The sequence below is a fragment of the Chamaea fasciata genome, unplaced genomic scaffold, assembly GCF_029207755.1.
Source record: "Chamaea fasciata isolate MVZ Bird 193981 ecotype frontalis unplaced genomic scaffold, bChaFas1.0.hap1 SCAF_7, whole genome shotgun sequence".
NCBI classification, from domain to species: Eukaryota; Metazoa; Chordata; class Aves; order Passeriformes; family Sylviidae; genus Chamaea; species Chamaea fasciata.
The window spans coordinates 53,063-77,535 of record NW_027094092.1 but is presented as its reverse complement, the minus strand read 5'-3'; the positions used below and the strand labels follow the sequence as shown (position 1 = coordinate 77,535).

The window sequence follows — 24,473 nt, the reverse complement described above, 5'->3', positions numbered from 1 at the left end:
GGGAGGGAAAAAGGCAAGGAGCCCGGGCGCGTGGCAGCCGGCTGCCTGCGCGCGCGACCCGGACCCCGGAGCCGTCCGGGCGCGATTTTCCGCGGCGTTTGCGGGTGTGCGGACACGGGATGGGGGCTCAACCGCGCCGCTGCCGGCGGTCCATTGAGCCAGGCGCCTGTGCCAGCAGCGGGGGGGCACCCCAGCGAGTGCCCGCACTGAAGATGACGGTTCGACCGGAAGTGGCTTCAGCCTCAACCAGTATGGCGGCGAGGAAGGGCGGAAGTCCTGGCACGCTGCTCGCAACCTATTGTAACCGAGTGCAGCCGAAAATAGCCGAGGCTTGACGAAAATCGCCGACTTTCGGCCAGCAGCCGGACTCAGCCGAGGGCAGTTCGGGGTGATCCCGGACCGGTGCCCGCCCTCCCTGTCGCTTCCTCGGCCGGCGGTTCGAAGGCGATGTCGGGGGCCGCTGTGCCCGGAGCGGGAGCACTCGCTGTCGCTGCTGGAGCCGGGCGGCGGCCGGCCCGACCAGCAGCAGCGGCTGCTTTCTGTTCACACCCAGAAAGTCATTCCTCACCCCAGTTATGCTATCACAATTACTTCATTTTTGATCTGCAGTTACAGCCACATTTCTTGAAAGCTGCCCGGAAAACCTGGCTGGGACTCAGGTAAAGAAAGGGAGACTGACCGGTAACACCCCGCGGGGCCGCCGGCAGCGGCTCGGGAGCGCCGGGCGCGGGCCCCGGCTGCGGCAGTGGCGGCCGTGAGGGCTGTGCTGACAATGGAGGAGGGCGGGAGCTGCCGCAGCGCGGTTGAAGCGGAGCGGAGAACGGCCGGTCCCGGGAGAAGCCCCGAGGACGGCGGTGGCAGCCGCGGGGGGCGGCCCCGAGCGGAGCCGGGCCGGGAGCGGGCGGCCGGGGCTGCGTGGGGCGAAGGCGGTCCCGACGCGGGCACGGAGCCGGGGAGGAGCAGCGGGGCCGGCTGGGGCCGCCCGGCGGAGCCTTTCCTGGGAAGCAAAACCTGCGGTTTCTCCCACCTCGGCCCCGTGGCGAGGGGCAGCGCAGCAGAAGGGAGCAGCACCTGAGCGGGTGGGGCAGTGCTGGGGCGCAGGGAAGATGCGGCTGGGGCAGAGCTTGCAGGCTTCTTACATTTAAATGAACGTGGAAAGCTGAGAGAGAGGTAGTATAAAAGCTCTGTGGGTGCTCGGACAGGTGAGACGTGACTCAGGGGAGGGAGTCGCTTTCCTGAGCTCCTGAAGTTCCATTTGTCTCTCTCAGGAGCAGATGTGAGAAGTTTCCTGTTTGGAATTGGGCTCCAAAAGGAAGGAACCTGAAGCTGCTTCTTTTGATAAATCCATAAGCATGGGAGGCTGTATGAAGCACACTGTTTTAAGTAGTCAGTAACTTCCATGGATATTTTAACTATTAAAAATGGTGACTTTTAATTCCTCTGCACACTGATGTCCCACACAGGTTTCACTGAGGCTGTGAATTGCAATCCCGACCATCTTCCGGTTTCTGGTGCTTAGGGCTGTGGCATTTGGTGTGCAGAAAACATCCCAGGCTGTCCACCTAGGAACTGTATGGGCATTTCCACAGGTCCTCAGAGTGGGAAAAGGCCAAGAGGGTCGTAGTGGGACCTCTCTTTCTCCCAGGCCTGGGCATCCTCAAGACACCTCTAGATTGGTTTTTAAGTGTTTGTTGTTTTTTGTTTTCCAGCCCAGGACTAAGCTGGAGAAGAGGTGGAGAGTAGCAAGTGGGACTGCCATGTTAAGATCCATCCTTGGATTCCAGGTTCTCCCAATGGGTTTGTCCAAAGAAAGGAGGTGTTTGCGGTACCTGTTTGTTCACCTGTTGAGCTTGGAAGAGATGCTGAGCATGAAATTCCAGGGAAGCTGCACTTGTGTAGTGGCTGGAGTGAGAAGCATCTTGCCTGTCTTTCCCCACTGGTGTGCTGTGGTCATTTCCTCTCTGGGTCCTTGTTTCCCTCTTTGTCTCTGTATCCCTCTGTCCTTGCCATGTGTTTGGCACTCTCTCTTTTTCTCCATCTTTCTCCACGCCTCGTGTTCATGCTTATTCTCTGTGGCTTTGTGGTGCTCCCCGTGCCACTGTTTCCCATGGGATCCTTGTGTCCTGTTTGCTGTCCCTGTTCTTTTTTAATCCCTCTCCGTCGTGCTGCCCATCAGTGTACAGAGGCTGACTGGAGGGAGGTTCTTGTGCTGCAGGTTCCGTTCAGGAGGCTGGTGTGATTCAGCAAGCCCACAGTTTGAATTGCCCCCTCCATGTGGTCCAGCCAGCTGTGCCCAGTGCCCATCCTGGAGTGCCTTTTCTGTCAGCTCACGCGCCATCGTGCTGGAGACTGTCAGGCAGGTGCTGGGGTGGACGAGGGGAGGGCAGGGGGCTGAGGTGCTGTTGTTGGGCAGGGCTTGCTCTTTCACCCACACCGAGTGGTGGCCAGGCTCAGCTGAGCACAGCAACTGGTGTTGGAGAGATGATGCCTGTCTCGTCTGTCTGAGCTGCCCCAAAGGCCGAGGACAGGGCTGAGGCTCTGGTGGTTTGGCTGTACGAGGCCCATGGCAGCACAGTCACCGCCCGGCTCCAGGCCTCCCTCCCCGTTACGGAGGCGATGCTGTGAGTCCCTGCAGAAGGGCTGGGGCATGTGGCGATGGAGATCAGTCCCTTCAGCCCTGTGCTTTGTCCCCCAGCTGTGACCTCCTGGAGCATCTGGCTGTGTGGGGCCACCTGCTGCTGGAGCCACAGGGCCTGAGGCTTTCCTTTGCAGCCTTCGTGTGCTCTCTGACCTCCTGGTCCTCCTGCAGCCACCCAGGCCAACACTGTGAGCTCAAATCACAGACTGAGCTGTTCCCCATCCCGAGCGTTGTGCAAGGCAGCAGTTCCAGGGAACAGCAGTGTCCCCATGTCCTGCACCCAAGTGTTGCAGAGACGCGCTTGAACAACCCTGCTCCTCAGGGAAGGAGGACAGCTGCCCACTGCCCAGCCAGGGTAGGTGGTCTTGAGCGAGTTCTGAGTTCTTTAAGTGTGGACAAAGGTGCAGAAAGGCTGGTGTGCACAAGTTCTGCTCCAGCCATAGAGGTGTGGGGAGCAGCAGCTTCCACAGTGACTCCTGTGTTGCAGCCTTCATCTTGCCTAGCAGTGAGTGTAGAAACACACTCTACTCCCTTCCTTCTCCCTCTGCCTGTCCCTTGCACCACCCTTGCAGAAGAGGAAACACAAAAAAATCAAGAGGATTATGTAAAAACAAGCTGGAGCCTGTTTTTTTACCTTGTTTCCAGGTAACTGCACTGACCTTCCTCCTCCCAGGGGCTTTGTTGTAGTTGCTCTTTTAGTGTCTGCCTCTGAGCAGTATCTCACTCCTGGGACTGGGGAGGCTGAGCTTACCTTTATTTTTTGGGGATGAGGTGGAGGGGAAGTCTGCTTCAGCCCCTGTGGGGAAGAGACTGGGCACAGGGATTTATCCTTCCCATGAAAAGGCACGCACGGTGATTTCTACACAAAATACTTTATTAGTCAACTAAAAGCAGTGGATCCGCAGCCGGAAAGGGAAGAGGGAGAGGAAAGAGTCAGAGTCCAGCACAGCATGTGGTTTTCACCCTTTTCCCCTGAAATGCCTGTGGCCGGCCATAAAAAGCCCCACCACCAGGCTCAGCTTCTCCCTCCCACACTGGCAGGGTGCAACAGTAGCAAAGAAGCGTGAGGACAGGTACAGGGCAGCTCCGTCTGTGGCCAGGCCCTGCCTGAGCTCCTCTTGGCCCCTTAAATGTCCCTCAGGAGGTGGCAGCAGGTGACACTCACATGGCAGGGGCTGCACCTGGAGAAGGAAGAGGGAAATGAGGAGTCAGAGGGCATATCTGGCTCTGCCCCATGGGCTGTGGGAGAGCTCCCCACAGCCCCCACAGGGACTGCCAGTCTCACCTTTGGCCCTGCGAGCAGATGTCCAGCAGCTTCTTCTGACACTTGGAGGCACCTCAGGCAAGGCTGGAGCAGCAGTCACTTTCCTCCTCCCACGAGCACGTCCCTTCCTTGGCCCTTCAGCTACTGGCGATTGAAGGAGACACAGGAAGACTGATTCAGTGATCAGAATTTGATTTCACTGAGGTTTTCCAAAAGCTTGTATACCATTTCAGGAAGGTTAATAGTTTCTACTACAATAATTAGGTTAAAAGATCATACAAACAGCTCATGCATTTTACAGCATCTTTTTCGTAGGGGGTTGATTGAATCTCTCCTCTTCCCATAAACAGGTTTAATCCCATCTTCTGTAATCTCAAAGTTCTGTTTGTTCCTGCCATGGCATCCTGGTTATCAAACCAAGCCTGCAAATGAATGGTGAGCGGTCTGGGGCAGATGGAGGGAATGGCAGGGCTGTTTCAGAACTGCAGAGAGAGGACGGAGATGTGGGGGAGCTGCTGGTATTGCAGCATCCCTTCCAGCATCCCCCTTCCCAGCGTGCCTCCCACAGCACCTTCCCCTGCAGAATCCTCCCTGCTGCCACCCCTCCGGGCGCCTCACCTGCCAGCAGCACCTGGAACTTGTTGGCCGAGAGCATTGCAGGGACAGCTGTCATTTTCTCACACTCTGTCCCGCACACTGAAGGTCAGGTGCACCACGGGCTCATTGACCTCCTGCAAGTCGCTGGAGCTGAGGGTGTAATCCACGTGCCAGCACACTGAGCCCAGCTGGGTCAGTACGGTGGGGAGTGGGATGGTGTCAGCACCCCGGTTCACTCCAGCATGGTGATTTACACTGACCCCCACACTCCTGTTAAGACCCAACACCCCGCTCACACCTCAGGCTGCAGGCACTGAGCCAGTCCTGGAAGGGGCTCTGCTTCTCCTCAAAGGAATGGCACAAGGCGCTGGCATGCTCTGCTCTTGAGGGGAGACAAGAGAAGAACCCCTCTGCTCACACCAGACCTGAAGCTGCCAAACTCCACCAAAGCACCTGGGGAGGCCCCAGGGACTGATGGACAGAAGGGAGGTGACAGAGGACAGCACAGCAGCCAGCCTGCCCTCCATCTGGATGTGAAGGCAAGGCTGGGAACTGTCAGCAACATCCCAGCACGCCTGAGGAACCTTTGGGCAGCCCCAGCTGCTGCAGGTCACCTGACAGAGACTCACCATCTACCCAGTGCTTGGCCGCGCTGGAGAGGATGAAGCCGAGGACAGCAATGGTCGCCTTCAAATCCCCCGACTCTGCAGACGGGAGGGGGGGTGAGCTCTGTCACCTTGGAAAGGCATCCCCAGACACACTGCTGCCCATGCCTGGAGCATGGCTCCATCAGGGGATCGTGGTAAGGACAGCAGTGCTCACCTAACTTTGCATCTAAGGGCAGCTTCGGGATCTTGTCATACTGTGGGAGAGCAGAGCACCACGGTAAACACCAGCTAACACACTCACTATCAGTGTTAACACTAACAATTCTTACCTAAATATTAATACTAATAACATATGCATAATATACGCATATTATTACTACTAGAAGAGGCCGGTAGTGTTCTTAACGCTGAGGCTTGCATGAAGAACACGAGATTAAATAATGTTGCTGATTATGCCATTGTAGTGTTGAAGCGCTTGACCCCCCCTGCGGTGAGCAGCGGGCCCGCAGCAGGCGGGGGGCGGGCACTTGAGTATCTTGGCCAGGGTGCTGATCCTCCCAGCGCTGATCTCGGCCAGCACCCAGTCGGGGCGGCCCAAGTCCCCGCAGAAGCGGAACCGCTGCGGGGAAAGAGGCGCCCACAGCCGGCAGCGGGCTCTGCACGCGCCCCCGCTTCCCGCCGCCGACCCCCCTCCCCCCCACGTCGCCGCCGCTCCCTGGCCCGCGCTGCTACCGCAGAGTCCGCCTTGGCGACTCGGAACCGCTCCCGGCCGGGCTGCCGGCTACGCCCCTCCCTGCCCCGAGTGCCGACGGGCGCTCCGGTGGGGGCTCTGCAGGGGCCTTTCAGCCGGGACCGGGGCACAGGGAGGGTCGGAGAAGGGGACGGGGGTCTCGGGAGCGGGACCCCGGGCGACCGCGGACCCCCGAGCGCCCCTGGCTCCGCCCGCCTGAGCGCTCGCGCTCCCATTGGCTGCAGCCTCAGCTGCCAAGCCCCGCCAATCCCGGCCCGCCTTTCTCCGCCCCGTCCAATCACAGCCGCCCTTTCAATCCGGGCGCGGTCCCGCCCAGATCAGCCCGCTCAGTCGCGGCCCGGCCCCTCAGCCCGGTCCCGGTCCTCCGTTCGCCTGAGGCGTCCCTCCCGCCGCCCCGGCTTTGGGAACGAGCGGAGCCGTGCCTCCGCTGCCGCAGCCTCGGCAGGTGCTGCCGGGACCCGGGAAGGGCGGCGGGAGCTCCCCGTTGAGGTCCCGGCCGGGAGTTCTCCCAGGGAAACGGGGAGACGGCGGGGAGCGGGCGGAATGGCGGGAGCGGGGCGTGAGGGGACAGCGGGGGGTCGCGGAGCCGAGGGGGGCGGGAACGGGCGGGCCGGGATTGGCGGGCCGACACTGCGCTGTGATAGGTTGGGCTGGCCCGGCCGCCGCTGCCTCAGGTTGTGATTGGCTGGGGTGGCCCGGCCCTGGGGGATAAATAGCGTGCCCTGAGGGGTCTCGGCGCTAGTTCGGCGGCGGCGCGGAGAGCGACGGGTGGGACTGGGCGGTCGGAGGAGCGCCGCCGGAGGAGCGCGGCTGCGCCAGGACGGGATGTTTGCGGCTTCCGGTCAGGGGAGCGCCGGTGAGCCCGCACGCGACTCCCGCGTCTGTCTGTGCTAGCGTGTGGGGACTGGCGGTGTCCTGGGGCAGCGCTGCCGGCCGTGCCCGGTTCTTTCCGCCGCGCCCTGCGTGACTCGGACGGCCGGAGGCTGGTGCGGGGCTTGGTGCGGCGCGGGGAGACCGGCTGGGGCTACCAGGGGAGAAGTGCTTCCGTGGTTTCTGGATACAAAGTAACGCTTAAGATATCAAAAATAAAGCTGCATTTTTTTCAGTTTTAATGTTTTATTTTGTTTTATTCGAAATAATTATGATTTTTTTCTTTATTACTCCGTTTCATTAATTTCGTCGCTTTATTACATTATTTTGGTTTATTTTTGTTTTCTTTTGCTAGATAGTTGTTGTTACTTCAGTAAAGGTTGTAGGGCTAGGGCTGAAACACCGGTTGCGAGGCCAGTGGAGGCATAAAGCCCCAGGGTGTGGAATAAGGATCTTGGCACTGGAGGCCGGCCCAAAACAATGAGGAGCAATGGGAATGCTGGGGCTGGAGTGGATAAATGCCACGGGAGAAGGGGATGGAGCTGCAGCTCAGGGCCTGCAGGAGATGCCTGGGGGGTTGCCAGCCCTTGCCCTGTGGTACCAAGCAGAGGCTGAGGGTGTGGGGGTTCGGAGGGCACCAGGGCCCGAGAACCAACACAAGGGCACTTTTTGGGATGGGGGAGCAGGGGCCCAGTGGCTCTTCCCAGCCCCCGGTGCTGCCTGGGGGAGGTGAGGGGGGCCTTGGGGCAAGTGCTGGGCTGAGACCCAGCGAGAGGGGGAAGACAGATGTTGGGCTTCAGGTGCCAAGTGTTCCCAGGGCTGGGAACCCAGGAGGATGGGTGGTAGAGCTCCTAAGGACATTGAAGCGATGATAATAACTGACTTGTGGCCTTATCAACAGTCCTGGGCTGCAGGGAGAAGCAGTAGCGGCTTTTAGCGGCAAGCAGCGGAACGCTGAGGAGCTGGAGCTGAGACAGCAGAGCTGGAGGAGACACAAAGATGGTAGGGTTTGGGGTGAAACCCCTGTGGGGCTGGTCTAGGGAGTATGGAGCCGGGACGGGAACTGCGTGACTGGAGCTGAAATCACTGTAAGGGGGGGGATAGGGATGGTAGAGCTGTTGCTGCAGTAAGGATTAGTAGGTTGGGGCTGGAATGTGGGTACAAGAGCTGTGCTGAAACAACACAGAGTTAGACCTAAAACAACAACCATACTCTGAGAACCAAAAGCAACGTTATTATGTGCCAGTGCTGGGAAGACGTGGAGACAAAAGCGAAACAAGAGCTGGCAGTGAAATAAAGCCTGTGGGTCAAGAGCTGAAATCACTGGGGCAGGGAAGGGGACTCTCCAGGGCTCGAGCTCAAATCACTTTTAGAGTAACATAGGAACTTTAGGGCTGACGAACTGACTGTGAGATTGGTGCGCTGAAATGACTGTAGGCCTGTGATACTGATGTTGTAGCTGGGTACTGAGCCCAGAAATGGGAGAGAGGGTGGAGAGCTGAAAAGGGATTGCTGTAAGATTGCTCCTGAAATGCTGGTGCTGCTGGGATATTGCCCGTGTCAGGGATACCCACTGTAGGGCTGGGGCTGGGATGTTGACTGCGGGGTGGGCATAGACACGGTGGGGTCAGAGCTCAATGGCTGCTCAGCTGGGGCCAAGATGAAGACCCTGCCCCGTGGACGGTGGAGAATTTTCAGCTGCCAGAGTCGGAGGAATGCGCACGTGGAGCTGGAAGAAGCGAGCTGGCCGTGAAATAAAGCTTGTGGGTCAAGAGCTGAAATCACTGGGCCTGGGAAGGGGATGCTCCAGGGCTCGAGCTCAAATCACTTTTAGCGTGACAGAGAAATTCTAGGGCTGACGTATGGTCTGTAGGATTCAGCCCGGCCCCACTCCCCTGGCCCGGGCTCTGCCCTAGTTCCCCAGCATCGGCACCGGCCCGGGCTCTGCCTGTGCGCGGCGTGGGCGCTGCCCCGCATCCCCGTCCCTCATGGTGCGGGAGAGGGCGGCTCGGGGCGGGCGGCAGCCCCGCCGCCTCACATGGTGCGGCCGGTCCCGGCTGGCGCGCTCGGGGCTGCCCTTGCCCCGCGGGCGGAGGAGGAGAAGGGGCAGAGGGAGGGCGAGGGCGGAGCAGCCCTGCCAGCGGCCGCGGCGGGAGCGGGTCCGGCGGGCGCGGGCGCTCGGGACGCGGGGGCGGCGGGGAGGGGACGGGAAGGGACGCGGGCTCCCGGCGGCGCCGTGCCGGGCGCTGCCCTCCGCGCACATCGCGCGGCCGGGCTGACTCAGAGCCGGCTGCACCTCGCCCGCCCTCCCCGGCTCTCCCCACCCCTCTCCGAGCAGTTCGCGCCTCCCTCTGCTCTAGAGGCTCCATCTCACCGTCTCCCCCCATCGTTCTCGCCTGGCAATGGTTGGAGGACTGTCACGGACTTGCGCACACCGCGACTCGTGACCGCGTTTCCCCGCTTGTGTTTTTCCCGAGGCAGGTGCCAGGTGCTCCCCATCACTCCCCGTCCCCCGCAGCCCAACTTCCCTGCCTTGCCTGCTCCAGGCGCCCTCGGCCCTCGTGCCCGACCCTGCCAAGTCTGCCGCTGCAACCCTTACACCTCGGCTCACGGGTCTCTGAGGGGACCCAGCTGGGACCTACGCCTGGCAGGATCTCTGGGTGAGGGATTTCAGTGGGCAAACAGCACTGACTCTTCCAGGCTGCAAAAGGACCTTCTCTCTTTCCTCACACCGGTGGCACCTCCTTGCCTCATCCCCGCAGCGTTCCGACTCCAGCGGGTCTTGAGTTTGAAGTGTGTAGGCTTGGCTTAAAACCTTCACTGCAAAGTGGGGAAACATCTTGAAGTTACTTTGAGAGAGTTCAAGTTGTTCCCTGTAATCTTTTGTGATACAGAAAAGTGAACCGGTGAGAAGTTCCAACAAATTGTCATTACTACCTGCTAAACTACCTTCAAATGTCATTTGGTGCTTCTTTTAAGGTATGAGGGACTCAAGGGGATAAATCAGGACACTCATTTCCCAGTTCCTGTAAGAGCTGTCCTCAGGAAAGAGAGCTTAGAACCAACTCTGGAAATGGGGAATGAAAGCATCTTTTCTTCCTGGGGCTGTGCTGGGGTGTAAAGTGGGTAAACATGAATATCCAAATGTTTACATCCTGCTATGCATGTTCACACTGATCTTTCTCCTGAAAAAAAAAAAATCAACAAAACCCCATGAGTGAGTAGATGAAAGATGATGGAACTGTGAAAAACGAGATTTTTTTAAAATGTAAAATTTAAAAATAAATTTAATAAAGTTATAAGGGAGATTAAAAAAGCAAAATAGGGTTGGTTGGGTGACTTGGCACTCAGCTAAGTCTACACTTTGCTATATTAAAGTTATACTTTAGATACTTTTTTATTGCATTAGTTTGTTGAATATTCATTTTTTTATAAATTAGTTTTTATATTTTAGGAATTGTTTTGTATGGCTTTTTGGGGGGGTTGCTTTTTTAGAGTATGTGTTTTTTGTTTGTGTTTTTGTTATTACTTTTAATTTGGGCTTTGGTTTGTGCTTTTTTTAGATGGTAGATGTTTGATAGTTGGTATATTAATAGTAGAGGGGTTTTTTTGTATGTTTACTGGATGTTGTTTTGACCAAACAGACAGTTTAAGCAAATAGCAGAGTCTTTTTTATATGTTTATTGGATGTTATTTTGGCTAAATAGACAGTTTAAGCATACTATATTAGCGAATATTAATATGCTTAGTTTTCTTTACTAATAGAAGAAATAAAAGAAAAACTTATATTTTTACTACAACATTATTACTTATATAACATACATTTTGCGGAAAGCCAACCCTATAATATAGATTTCTAACAGGACCAAACTAATTGTGTTAAAACTATTCCTCTCCTCCTGTTCCAACTGAAGTTGGAATGCATCCAGATTTGAATTTCCAAAGTCTGGCCCCTCTATTCAGAGGTTACACTGAACTTTGACCAACTTGGTCTTCGTGTTTGAATCTGAATCCACTTTTATTCCTCACCTTGTCCCTTTTAACACCCAGAAAAACAACGGGGTATCACATATATCAGACTATGCCTCCGTAGTCTTGGGCAGCTGGTTTGATAACCAGGATGCCATGGCAGGGACAAACAGAATTTTGAGATTATGAGAAGATGGGATTAAACCTGTTTAGGGGAAGAGGACGTGCTGTGTCACATCTCAGCATCCCACATGACAACACAAAGTGACTCTGCAAGGCAAAGACTTAATTTTAACAGGTCTCATTGATACTAGGCAAGCCTGATTGTTATCTCAAAAAGCCATTGCCTAATGATTGGCCGTTAATGCCCGTCTCCCAGGCTCTTTCAGGGGTGGGTGGAAATAGTCAAAGCCTGCAAAGGACACTTAATGCAAATTGCTGCAGTCAAACCTTTTCTACTGTCTGTCCCCCGGTTTTGTGGGGGAAGATTCTCTTAACACAGCGGGGTTTTAAAATTCAAACAAATTTTGTGGGGGGTCATTGAAGCGCAATCAATGCAGAAGAATATAGACAGCATCCAAAATCACTGGGAAGTATCCCATTCTTGTGCTTGAAAGGCTTTGAATCAGAAGGTCTGCCAGGGCTGTTGCCTGATGAGTATTTGTGAATCTTCCCAGTGAGATAACGTAACTTTTTCTAGCCTGGTGATGCTGTAAGCAAAAGACCATCCCAAAGCGCAGGAATGAGCCTGGCATTCTTTTGGCAGTGTGCAAGTATAACCCGAAGGCAAAGGCAGTTTCCAAGTGGAATGACTGAACTGGGAGAGGTGTGAAATGCAGGTAACCTCCAGGGAGGTGAAGCGGGGAGGGCTGAAGGACAGCACAGCGCAAGAGGCAGCTGGGTGCTCCGGCTTGTACACATCTTCCAGGGAAGCCTTCCTGTGGAGAAGGAAAACTCACGGACACTGTGGCTGACAGGAACTGAAGACATGCTTTCAGTAGAATGGCACTGAGATATATGTATACACTTTCTTTTTCTTTTCCCGCTGAATGGGGGCTACTTTGCTATTCAACATTAACCTAAAAACCAAGTACCCTAAAATATAAAAAGTATTTTTGCGAATCTCTGCTATCCCCCGTGATGGGTAGTGTGTGAATAGAAAACTTGGAGACAGTAGCATAAAACACAAAGGCAGGAAGGGAGTAAGTGTTTTATCATGATGTGCAGAATGCACCTCTCTGCTACAGCCTTGAAAGCTGCTTCTACAAGCTGGCAATATTCAGTTGCTGGAAGACAATATAACTAATCCAGACATGTTCAGCATGTAGAATTCCAGAATCTCAGCCTTGTCCTTCCCTCACGAGCAACAGGAATTGGATTCATTTTTTCCCCAAAGAAAAAAATCACTTGAAAGTCTAGAAGTTAGAATCCAAGAAAGATATCACATCTGCTTCAGTGAGTTTCTCTCTTTTGAACTTGGGGAGGAATGATTTTACTGTGCCAGAAATGCAGGAATTGTGTTGTTACATGGAAGCTTTAAAAAAGCAAAGACAAAATTTGAGCACTTCACTTCTTTTTCTCCTTGATATTCATTTTCCCCTGAATTTCAGCCAAACTGCCAATTCAAAACTCATATCATTGCTTAGTGTATGGAAATTCCGATAAAATTAGTGTGTCAGTTAAGAAGAAAACAATGTGAAATAAAGAAAGTGAATGTGAAAATAGTAATTTGAAATAAAATAGTTCAGTTAGATGGTCTAAAATCTTCTATTAGTGAAAAAAAATCACTAGATCTAATGTAGAATAACAAGAGTTGTCAGAAAAATATCTCAGAAATACTTTTACACACACACACACACACACATTCCTCTGTGTGTGTGTGTACACTTCTCCCCATCCTACTGCTTTTTCTTCCTGCTTTCTCCCCTGTAATTTTTTAAGAGCTGGTATTTGTCATTTTCATTCTATTCGCCCAGAATAAAATTTCCAAGAAGTTCCCTAATGTTCTTTTTGGCTTTTGAGAATTAAAACAAAGAAAAAAAAAAAAAAAAAAAAAAAAAACCAACCAAAAAACCCCCCATAATTAAGAACAAAACCCCAGGCCTTTCCCACATTTTTAAAAGCTTTATATTCCTGCATTCTGACACAGACAGAATCCACAGGACAGTTCAAACAAGTGGGCTGTTATCCTCTCTCTGTTTCTATGGAAATGAGTGTCAGACCACTTAAAACAAAGCACATACCTTACAGTAATCACTACATTTTGATTATTTAAAATAACAGAGCGCAGTTTTCCCAATCCAACCTCTATTTCTATGGATACAAGCTGAAAATCGTTGTAGAGAAGCCTGTTCCATAGTTTTTTCCAATTCTGAATTTGTTTTGGATGCTGTAAGTTCTCACAAGGCGCTATTGGATGATACGATCTAACAAGAGCTTCAAGTGTGCTGTAATTTGAACTGGAGAGGACCAATTCTGTGAGCCAGAGTTAGGAAACATTCTTGTGTGTGTAAATAGAAATTGGAATGAATACTGAGTGAAGTACTCCACCCAGCAGGTTTAGAAGGAGGGGAATGATTTGCTGTTTTCTGCTATTTTTTGACTTGCTTCAGAGAGAGTGAGCTGAGCTAAGCAAGTTCTGAGTTTGGTGATCATGAGCTGCTCCTTGGCCAAACTAGTCAAAACACCATAGAGACCCCCACCACTTCACGAGACAGAAGATGTGACCCATGAAGTTTGCAAAGCCAGTCTCCTCACGTTTCATTTGGAATGAAACCTCACTCCATTTCCTCAGGAGAGGCAGCAGAAGGTCCCCGCTCCCCACCCCCCTGAATGCTGCCAGTCTTGCTGGCACTTCTCCTGTACGCAGATTGTTTTTTCTAGCAGTGCACCTGGCACTTGTATAGACATGAAGTGAGAGGCATGTCCCATCTCAGAGAGCTTACTGCTGCAAACAAGAGAATGTCCCTGGTCACTTCCCGACATGATGTTTCAAAGACACAGTGGGAAAGACTGTGTGTCCTGCCCCTCAGTTAGGAAGGACATTAGGCCACAGTTACTGGGTGGAGCACGGTCAGGGAAATCACCCTCTTTGTCAAAGTGCTTTACTACGGTTTTATGAGCCTGCCTCTGATGGGTCGTTATCATGACACTGTTCCCCTTCCGTAAGTATTTAAGACAAGATTTTCCAAAATGACCAATGACTACGTACTTGAAATTCAAGACAGAAGCTTTTCAAAGCCACAGAATCAATGTCAAAACACTGAAAAAACTGTGGCTTTTCCAAGAGCCTTGAAAAACTCGGGCTTCCAGATGTCTCAAGTTAGGTATGCAAAGGCATGCAAAACTGGTGGTGTTTCAGAAAAGAATAGCCCGTATCAATATCTAATCAGTGAGAGTTAATAGTTTTGAGATCCAGACCTCAGGCTAATTCGACCTGAGCACAGTGAAATTAGAAGCATATAACAAAAATTTAAAATGATATTGCAGTGCTTATAAGTGCCTGCTTTTCCCATCAAGACTGTAAGGGCTCCCTGGTAAATTCTGTGACTCAGTGACTTTGTCAAACTCAGACTGGGTGATGCTTGAAGATTATTCCATGTGTATAAGGTGGGAAGGATTTCAGTACACAGAAATACCCGAGAATCGCAGTAGATACTCAGAGGTGCTCTCAGCAAATGCCTCCTCTGGCTATGCACAGCCTGCTCATTGACACTTTTCTGTCCTCTTCCCTCTTTTTCTGATCTTTCCACCCATCTTCAGCACCTGGGCATGCGGCCCAGTTCCAGAGTCTCACCATGCTCTGACTCAAACCCCTGATGCTCATAATGCCTGGTCGGCAGATCCTCCCATATCGACAGGCTCTAATATTCCTCGTGGGAGGAAGATAAATTGCCATTAGTCAGGCTTAAAATGCACTCCTTGCACTCCAGCTGAAATAACTACGGGATTGGAGGAGGAGGAAGAAGAGGAGGAGAGATGATTTTGTTTTACAGCATCTAGAGTAAAAAAAGTTGTGGTTTTACCTCAGCCTTGCCAGCCCACTCGTCTCCTGGGTCCATACACGGACCTTGCACATACCCTGGACTCCTCGATGCCGAACTCCTGGAATTCAAGCTCTGCAATGACTGTGTCCAAGTGTGTGAGCTGGCACTGGGCTGATCCCAGCAAGGATCATGGAGGTGCAGGGCACAGGGCATTTGGACATGTGATGACAAAGAAGAGATAGTGTTGGGAGCATTCCCTTCTTGGGAGGCCGTGCCGAGGAGGTGGTCCTGTCAGCCCATCCCTGGGCAGCGTCACCCTCTCTCCTTCTGTCATCCCATGCCTCAGGGTGCCAAAGGCTGGAAAGCAGGAAGATTTGACAAAGAGCTCTATATCACACATGAAATTTGGGGAAAAACTGAAGGAAACTTTTCTGTGTAATAGTTGTGTAAACTGAGAGCGAACACTGAGAGCTACAGTTTTAAGGTGCGATTTTGGATTAAATGTATTCCCTCTGAATGCTTTCTATACTTAATTTATACATAAAAAGAAACATTTATTTTAAGACACTAATGCGTTTCTTACCAAAGGAGTGAAGGGTGGGAGATTGCAACTCACAGATGAAGTGAAGTGAAACCACCACAGGGGTTACTGTAACTGTAAGTGGGGTATCCCAACAGCAGGACAGGTTTGGGCTGGGATTAGCATGGGCTGTATAGCTGGGGTCATGCAAAGGTCTGTCTGCAGCCCTTCTCATAGTCCCTCATCTGCAGGGAGAGGCTGTAGGCCTGGAGATCAGGCTGAGTTTGGGAAGGGTCAGGAGGACACGGTTACGGAGTGATGTAAATGCGTATCAAGAGACTTGAGGGGTGGCAATGTCAGCTATAGAACAGCAAGGATCCATGGCTAACGGCTGGAGATAGGGGCTGCCTGAGAAGGACGGGAGTGCTTAAGGCTGAAATCAGAAGAGAAACCTCGGTGAAGCTTTTGTGTTAGAAATGGTCTCATCTGCCAAATCAGATATTTGTCTTCAGGATTGCACGAGTAAGGAATCCCACAGCAAAGAAAAAGGTTCAGGTTTGGGAGCAAAGGCAAGTTGGGCAGGACTGCGGGGCTGGGGCTTGGCTGTTTACCTTCTGTTCAGGACAGTAAAGGCCTCAGAGGACGTAACTGAGGCAGGAAAGGGTCGCTTGGCTCAGTTAGTCTTGTATCTAGAACTGTTCCTTGAACAAGGGGGGGAGCTGAGGTTCATGCAAGGGACCAGGAATTGCTTTTTAGCCTTGAAAATGCCAGAGGGGTGTGTGTAACTTGGATATGATGATAAGTTCATCTGGCAAGAATCACAGAATATTTTGATTTACTGAAAAACCGGGCAGCTCAGAAGTTACTACTCGACTCATTGCTGCTCCCATCTGTTGCACACGTAAGCACAGCAGAACAGATGATTTTTTTCTGAGCCTGAGGTCTTCGACTGACCCTCCGTAAATGCGTCTTGCCAAAAAGCAGACTCGGGGGAGGAAAGTTGTCAGATATAATAGAGAAAGAAAAGGACACAGGCTTCAAAGTCCACTCCAGCAGAACATGGAAGTGACCTGGCTGGAAATGAAACCCGTAGTCTGCTTCCCCAGCCTCCTGGAAGCCTCTAACAGCTCCACAGGCAGTGAGGGGAGAGAATAATTGAACTTCAAGTTGAAATAAAAATAATTTTCAGTAGCATTTTGCAGTACTTTTAAAATACTAGAACCATGAAATATGGTGTGATGATAACTATCAGGCTTGTAAGCCTGGTAACTAGGACTTTTACCTTGAGGATCTCAGTATAGGTACTTTAAGCCTTTTAAAACAGAGTTAAATCAAATTTTTTTTTCCCTAGTTCTGCTAGCACTAGCCTTTCTTTTCACCCCCTCAAAAACAGAGCAACTCCCTCTTGAGAATGTTATTTACTTTCCATATTATGTGCTTACCGATTTCTGGAATTGCCAGTGTATTTGGATACCTGCATAAATTTAAGTTTCAAGAAAACTGTAAGGCTGAAACAAAAGAGAGAGACCGCTGCAGATGGGATACTGGGAAGGAATTCTCGTCTGTGAGGGTGCCGAGGCCCTGGCACAGGGCCCAGAGAAGCTGTGGCTGCCCCGGATCCCTGTGGCCTGACTGAACTAGAGGTAAAGCCGCCTGGGTGTCCTGCCCACGGCAGGGGGTGGGAAGGGATGGTGGAACGAGATTGAGGTGAATGTTTTGAGATTAATTCGTGGGTTTTTTAATAATATACTTTATAAGCCTGTGTAGTAGATATTTTAGAGTTAGTTTGTGTTTTACTGGATAACATCACTTTCTTAAGCGTAAAGGAATGCGGGGTTCCTGGAAGACATTCCTCTGCCGAGAGGGACGATAATCACCCATCGCGGAGAGAAAGGAGGGTGTGACCCCTGGCTGATGGAGCTGAGCACCGCCATCAGCCACCGTCAGCCGAGTGCTCAGCGCCCCACAGCCATCATCCCGACTGTCGTCAAGGACATACATCTCAATACCCGGTTCCAGCAAACCCGGACAAAAGCTTCTGTCTCCCCGGAAAAAACTATTCACCTGACTTGCAACCGTAAAAGACCCTAGATGAATATGAATCAAGAATCATACACACAAAGAACCCATGACGTAATCGGTTGCCCAAGCCCAAAAACTGTATAAAAACGGGCTCTGCACACTCTGAATTTGTGAACCGGAGGGGGACTCTGTGCCGTTCCATGGTAACTATTTTTAACTCTTTTTGCTCACCTGAGCACCGGTCGCTGGGCAGGCCCGACAACTCGGCCGGGGCGGGACCGCGGGAGCACCACCCTGCCCGGGCCGCGATATCTCCGGGCCGCTGCCGCTCCCGCTCCGCCCGCCCCTGCCTGCGGGAGCAGCGGCGATTCCGGGGTGCCGCCGTGCCGGCTCCGAACCGGGCATGGCCGGGAAGCGGAGCGGGGCGCCTGCGGCCCGCGGGACGAGGAGTTCGATGGCGCCCGCCTCACGGCGCTGCTGCGGAACCCCGCGGCCGCCGCCAAAGGTGAGGGGCTCTGCGTGGCGGGAAAGGCGCGCCCTGAGGCGGCCGCGCTGGACAAAGGCGGCCGCGCCGTCCCGGGGCTGAGGCGGCCGCGCCGTCCCGGGCTGAGGCGGCTGCGCTGGACAAAGGCGGCCGCGCCGTCCCGGGCTGCGGGGGCCGCGCCGTCCCGGGCGGAGGCGGCCGCGCCGTCCCGGGCGGAGGCGGCCGCGCCGCGCCGCGCCGTCCCGGGCGGAGGCGGCCGTGCCGCGCCGCGCCGTCCCGGGCGGAGGCGGCCGCGCCGCGCCGCGCCGTCCCGGGCGCCGGCGGCTGCGCTGGGCAGAGGCGGCCGCGCCGCGCCGTCCCGGGCAGAGGCGGCCGCGCCGCGCCGTCCCGGGCGGAGGCGGCCGCGCCGCGCCGCGCCGTCCCGGGCGGAGGCGGCCGCGCCGCGCCGCGCCGTCCCGGGCGGAGGCGGCCGCGCCGCGCCGCGCCGTCCCGGGCGGAGGCGGCCGCGCCGCGCCGCGCCGTCCCGGGCGGAGGCGGCCGCGCCGCGCCGCGCCGTCCCGGGCGGAGGCGGCCGCGCCGCGCCGTCCCGGGCAGAGGGGGCCGCGCTGGACAAAGGCGGCCGCGCCGTCCCGGGCTGAGGCGGCTGCGCTGGACAAAGGCGGCCGCGCCGTCCCGGGCGGAGGCGGCCGCGCCGCGCCGCGCCGTCCCGGGCGGAGGCGGCTGCGCTGGGCAGAGGCGGCCGCGCCGCGCCGTCCCGGGCAGAGGCGGCCGCGCCGCGCCGTCCCGGGCAGAGGCGGCCGCGCCGCGCCGTCCCGGGCTGAGGCGGCCGCGCCGCGCCGTCCCGGGCTGAGGCGGCCGCGCCGCGCCGTCCCGGGCGGAGGCGGCTGCGCTGGGCAGAGGCGGCCGCGCCGTCCCGGGCTGAGGCGGCCGCGCCGCGCCGTCCCGGGCGGAGGCGGCCGCGCCGCGCCGTCCCGGGCTGAGGCGGCTGCGCTGGACAAAGGCGGCCGCGCCGTCCCGGGCGGAGGCGGCCGCGCCGCGCCGCGCCGTCCCGGGCGGAGGCGGCCGCGCCGCGCCGCGCCGTCCCGGGCGGAGGCGGCCGCGCCGCGCCGCGCCGTCCCGGGCGGAGGCGGCCGCGCCGCGCCGCGCCGTCCCGGGCGGAGGCGGCCGCGCCGCGCCGTCCCGGGCAGAGGGGGCAGCGCTGGACAAAGGCGGCCGCGCCGTCCCGGGCTGAGGCGGCCGCGCCGTCCCGGGCTGAGGCGGCTGCGCTGGATAAAGGCGGCCGCGCCGTCCCGGGCGGAGGCGGCCGCGCCGCGCCGCGCCGCGCCGTCCCGGGCGGAGGCGGCCGCGCCGCGCCGTCCCGGGCGGAGGCGGCCGCGCCGCGCCGCGCCGTCCCGGGCGGAGGCGGCCGCGCCGCGCCGCGCCGTCCCGGGCGGAGGCGGCCGCGCCGCGCCGCGCCGTCCCGGGCGGAGGCGGCCGCGCCGCGCCGTCCCGGGCGGAGGGGGCCGCGCTGGACAAAGGCGGCCGCGCCGTCCCGGGCTGAGGCGGCTGCGCTGGACAAAGGCGGCCGCGCCGTCCCGGGCGGAGGCGGCTGCGCTGGGCAGAGGCGGCCGCGCCGCGCCGTCCCGGGCGGAGGCGGCCGCGCCGCGCCGTCCCGGGCGGAGGCGGCCGCGCCGCGCCGTCCCGGGCGGAGGCGGCCGCGCCGCGCCGTCCCGGGCGGAGGCGGCTGCGCTGGGCAGAGGCGGCCGCGCCGCGCCGTCCCGGGCGGAGGCGGCCGCGCCGCGCCGTCCCGGGCTGAGGCGGCTGCGCTGGACAAAGGCGGCCGCGCCGTCCCGGGCGGAGGCGGCCGCGCCGCGCCGCGCCGTCCCGGGCGGAGGCGGCTGCGCTGGGCAGAGGCGGCCGCGCCGCGCCGTCCCGGGCGGAGGCGGCCGCGCCGCGCCGCGCCGTCCCGGGCGGAGGCGGCCGCGCCGCGCCGCGCCGTCCCGGGCGGAGGCGACCGCGCCGCGCCGTCCCGGGCAGAGGGGGCAGCGCTGGACAAAGGCGGCCGCGCCGTCCCGGGCTGAGGCGGCTGCGCTGGATAAAGGCGGCCGCGCCGTCCCAGGGGGAGGCGGCCGCGCCGCGCCGCGCCGTCCCGGGCGGAGGCGGCCGCGCCGCGCCGCGCCGTCCCGGGCGGAGGCGGCCGCGCCGCGCCGCGCCGTCCCGGGCGGAGGCGGCCGCGCCGCGCCGCGCCGTCCCGGGCGGAGGCGGCCGCGCCGCGCCGCGCCGTCCCGGGCGGAGGCGGCCGCGCCGCGCCGTCCCGGGCAGAGGGGGCCGCGCTGGACAAAGGCGGCCGCGCCGTCCCGGGCTGAGGCGGCTGCGCTGGACAAAGGCGGCCGCGCCGTCCCGGGCGGAGGCGGCCGCGCTGCGCCGCGCCGTCCCGGGCGGAGGCGGCCGCGCCGCGCCGTCCCGGGCGGAGGCGGCCGCGCCGCGCCGTCCGGGCGGAGGCGGCCGCGCCGCGCCGTCCCGGGCGGAGGCGGCCGCGCCGCGCCGCGCCGTCCCGGGCGGAGGCGGCCGCGCCGCGCCGTCCCGGGCAGAGGGGGCCGCGCTGGACAAAGGCGGCCGCGCCGTCCCGGGCTGAGGCGGCCGCGCCGTCCCGGGCTGAGGCGGCTGCGCTGGATAAAGGCGGCCGCGCCGTCCCAGGGGGAGGCGGCCGCGCCGCGCCGCGCCGTCCCGGGCGGAGGCGGCCGCGCCGCGCCGCGCCGTCCCGGGCGGAGGCGGCCGCGCTGGGCAGGGGCGGCCGCGCCGCGCCGTCCCGGGCAGAGGCGGCCGCGCCGCGCCGTCCCGGGCAGAGGCGGCCGCGCCGCGCCGTCCCGGGCTGCGGCGGCCGCGCCGCGCCGCCCCGGGCTGAGGCGGCTGCGCTGGGCAGAGGCGGCCGCGCCGTCCCGGGCGGAGGCGGCCGCGCCGTCCCGGGCGGAGGCGGCTGTCCCGGGGCACGTCGCAGGGGGTGGGTGGCACCGGTGCTGCTGCTGGCGGGGCTGGCGCACATGGCACCGCTCGGCCCCTCAGGGTCGCGGCCGGGCCGGAGCGGGCCCTGCACGGGGCGCCGGTGCCCCGGGTTGACGCTGCGCCTTTGCAGGGCTGGAGACGTTCGTGTCCGTCGCCAGGACGCTGCCATCGGCCCAAGTGTACGATGTCGTGGAGGGATACGTGAAAATTTCCATGGAGTGTGCTGAGATATTCAAGCTTCTCGATGGAGAAAGGAAGCCTGAAAGTGAAGTAAGTTGGACAGGGGGCTTGTAATTCAGGGACTGGCGGCTGCAGTCCCAACAATCCCACCCTGGAGAAGAAGCGACAAAAGGTTGCCAGAAAATGGTCACAGTGGCCAAGGCTGCCAGAGCTCCAGGAAGGTTTGGGCAGCGCTGTCAGGCGTGGGACTGTTGGGGTGGCTGTGCAGGACCAGGAGTTGGACTGGATGATCCTTGTGGGTCCAGCTCAAGATACTCTGTGGTTCTGTGAATAAATGCTTTGTGGTGTAGATAACTCTGATAATTGATTATGGCTTTGGTTTGGTTTTTTTCTTTTTTTTCTGGAAGTAGCAGTGGCAGAAGCACCTACCGAGTGGGAGATGCTCTTTTCAGTTCATAGATGTTCCTGGATTTAATGACACACACAGCCAATCGTCCCGTCCAAATCAAGCTGTTAAGGTTCTTTAAATGTTATCAAAAGATCTTTTAGGAAATAAGGGGATCAATAAAAGCAGTTAAGTAAGCAAAACAATAGTCTGGTGAAAGTAAATGTTCTTAGGTATCTCCCTGATATATCAGTATTTCTAGGAAGCTGCTGGTAAAGTTGACCTCATTTTTCTTATTTTAGCTGGACACAATTTATCCTCATCAGAATATGACGAATGAACAAAGAGTTCAATAATTTTTCACTCTGAATGCTGGTGCAGCATTGCTGACTGCTTACAACATAGTACTGTATTGTGTGGCTTTTTAACCATCGCCTGCTATTCTTTGTCTTCCAGTATCATTTTTATCTGTGTCGTGTTCAGTGACAGCCTTCCCTCAATATCCCATTGCTCACAGGGGCTGGTGTTTGTAATGGGCGCAGCCCAGTGCTGTGTGGTTTCTGGATTCCTCTGCAGGGAAATAATTGCAAGACCGGAACAGCCCCAGTGTTTTTCTCGGGGACATTTTGTTTTTCGTCGTCCACTTAGGATCAGCCGTCTCTTAAAGCAATGATTCCTTGAAACTACATGCTCTCCAAAGTGATCTTTTCCGAGAGGAAGCGTTAATTTGGGAGAGAATCTAAAAGTTAATGTCACTTTCGTGTGTGGAAGCTTTCCTCTTGGGGTGGGGTTACCCTTTATCGATGGTGGTTATTACTATTTGCTCAGCTAATAATTTCAAGTCTTACCTGATATTGTCAGATGCTAACATACTTTTTTATCCGGCAGATGCTGTTAGTCTTTCAAGCCCTAGAAGCCATTTTACTGAGGACAGCCAGCGACCGCTCACATTTGTGGGAATGAACATCGTCAGAAAGTTGATTCATTCCTATATGAGACTGGTCTATGCTGCTTTGTATTCTGAAAATCACAAGTAAGTCTTCTTGGTGCTCTGCTGGAGAATCTCTGTCAGTTGATCTGGAGGGACTGTACGGGACGTTTCAAAATTCATCTTGAGTTATTGCTAATAATCCACCTTTATTTAATAATCCTTTTCCACTTGTCATAAAATAATTGCCTGTGGAAGTCTTTGCAAAGTGAAAGCTCTGATGCATCATACAATCCAGTGCTGTAGGATAATTTCCTGAAGGTGTAGTTTTCATCGGTTGGGCCTGCCCTGGTGAGAGCTAACACTGGTGGTACCTTGAGTCCTCTTACTTTATTGCTGCTTGATTTGTGGGGTGGAATGTACTGCGTGGAACAGGGCTGGGCAGTCTTCCTGTGACAGCAAAAAGAGCTGCTCTTGAGTTCTTTGTTTTCCTGTATTTTTTTTGGAGTCAGGTTGCCATGTTTATAATAGATTTTTCTCTTTCAGACTGGCTTTTTCTGTAATTTTTTCAGTCTCCTAAAACTGAGGTCATTTTAGGTTGCTCAATAACTGTTGTTATTTAGTCCAGACCAAACAATTTCTCATGCTCCTGTGGATGGGGAAAAAAGTTGCAAATGCCAGAGACATTTCAGTACAGACCTGGGAGGAAGAGGGAAGCAGAGAAAAAATCAGACTGAAATTGACTTGGCCGAGGCAAATGACTCATCTTTCAGTCTTTGAGCAGAACTGGAAAACCTTTTCTCTGCTTGCCTAGTTCATAGGCACAGCTGTGCTTCCTGAGCTGTGCAGTTGATCTTATTGCAGCAGGCTTTTTAACCTGACAAAGAATCTCAAATGTGTAAACTGGAAACAAATTTTGAGGCTGTGCAAGATGTGCACTTCTGATGAAATGTTTAAAGATTGCAGGTTCTGGAGGAATCCTTCTAGAACCTGCACAGAGGGGGCTGCAGATTTCTGGTGGGAGATGCTCTGCATTTTCTGTGCAACCTCTTTGCTGTGCAGAGGGATTTTCTTTATTGCATGTCTAGATGGGATCTCTGCTTGAACCACACGGCTTTTTACAGATTGTCCATGACAGATGCACGATGGACAAGTTACAAATCTGTTCATGGTAGTGGCTGTTCAGATGATGGAGGTCTGCTGTCCTCTTATGTATTCCTGTTGAAATAAATGGCAGACCTCTATGAATTTAGGAGTTCATAGAATCATAATTAAGGCTTGCGTAGTCCAGCCCCACTGCCATGAACAGGTCATCTTAGAGTTGTTCGTTTTGGCACTTTCACCCTTTTAAACTACTTGATAAAGGGAACATCCAGCCTCACCTTATGGCCTAATTTTGGGGAAGAATATGAAAAGGCATTTCCTTCTCCCTTCCTCCCTCACCCCTCTTTCCCAGCTGCTGTTATTGCTACCTAAAATAATTGCTTTGATTATTTAACTTCCCTTCTATTTTCTCTTGAAGTTTTAATCTGTTGGTTTGGTGATTAGTATAACCATGATCCTGGAAATAACCTGCAGGTTTTCCCTCTGCTTTGTCTTTTTAGGATGAGCCAGGGGTGCCTTACACTGCTGTCAGCAATGGTGGCTCAGGGCCCGGGTTCAGCAAGGGATCTATATAGTCATTTCGATTTCAATGAAATACCTGCCTGGATTGTTGGAAAGAAGATGCAAGAAGGTAAATTAAGGTCCTGCATGCAATGAAATGCTATGCCATGGCTCCACCAGCATTTTTAGCTAACTGTTGGGAACAAACTGTTGCCAATGTTTGTTGTATTTTCATCTGCAAGAGCTTAACTCTCCCTTCCTGTCCTGTGTCAGGCTGAAGTCCTTGACTGTGCCTAACTGGACACATGAAAATGCCTTACGTGTTGCCAACGAGCTGTGGAGAAACATAAATGTACAGTTTCTGTGAACTGTCCTTCTGGTGTCTAAAACAGAGTGAAAGCGATAGTACACTCCTGGAAACTAGTCAGTCATTTTGTGGTTTGGTCCCACTGAAATAAATGGAAGTTGGAGAGGGGATATTGCTCAGTACTAATACAGGGTAATTGTGTTTGAAAGCATAAACAGAATAATCCAAATTATCTCTAACTGGAAATCCTTAAGAGGAATATGTGAGTGAGGGGAAGAAGTCACTCCTCTTTTTCCTGAAGAAACTATCTCTTGTTTCCTCCCTGTTTGCTAAAAATAGTCAGGATTGACACAAACCAGAACAAGAATATCTAAGTG

General features: G+C 55.7%; 1 protein-coding gene and 2 long non-coding RNA genes across 5 annotated transcripts; 2 read left to right on the top strand and 1 right to left on the bottom strand.

Moving 5' to 3' along the window:
- Window positions 1–282: 282 nt before the first annotated feature.
- Window positions 283–4,339, top strand: LOC136291911 (uncharacterized). The gene is made up of 3 exons (XR_010721802.1): window positions 283–659; window positions 1,710–2,356; window positions 4,253–4,339. It is a non-coding gene; the product is annotated as an uncharacterized lncRNA (long non-coding RNA).
- Window positions 3,497–4,593, bottom strand: LOC136291910 (uncharacterized). 3 transcript variants are annotated; one of them, XR_010721801.1, is made up of 4 exons: window positions 4,521–4,593; window positions 4,186–4,324; window positions 3,924–4,046; window positions 3,497–3,819 (listed from the first exon to the last, which is right to left on the bottom strand). It is a non-coding gene; the product is annotated as an uncharacterized lncRNA (long non-coding RNA). The 3 variants fall into 3 exon arrangements; XR_010721800.1 differs by having other exon boundaries at window positions 4,186–4,384; window positions 4,521–4,592; XR_010721799.1 differs by lacking the exon at window positions 4,521–4,593 and having other exon boundaries at window positions 4,182–4,268.
- Window positions 4,594–17,117: 12,524 nt separating this feature from the next.
- LOC136291572 (nucleolar pre-ribosomal-associated protein 1-like) lies at window positions 17,118–23,632 on the top strand. The gene is made up of 4 exons (XM_066186748.1): window positions 17,118–17,280; window positions 17,479–17,730; window positions 20,822–20,961; window positions 22,145–23,632. Exons 1-4 carry the CDS (start codon window positions 17,118–17,120, stop codon window positions 22,217–22,219), a joined length of 630 nt encoding a protein of 209 aa, XP_066042845.1. The 3' UTR covers window positions 22,220–23,632.
- Window positions 23,633–24,473: the final 841 nt, after the last annotated feature.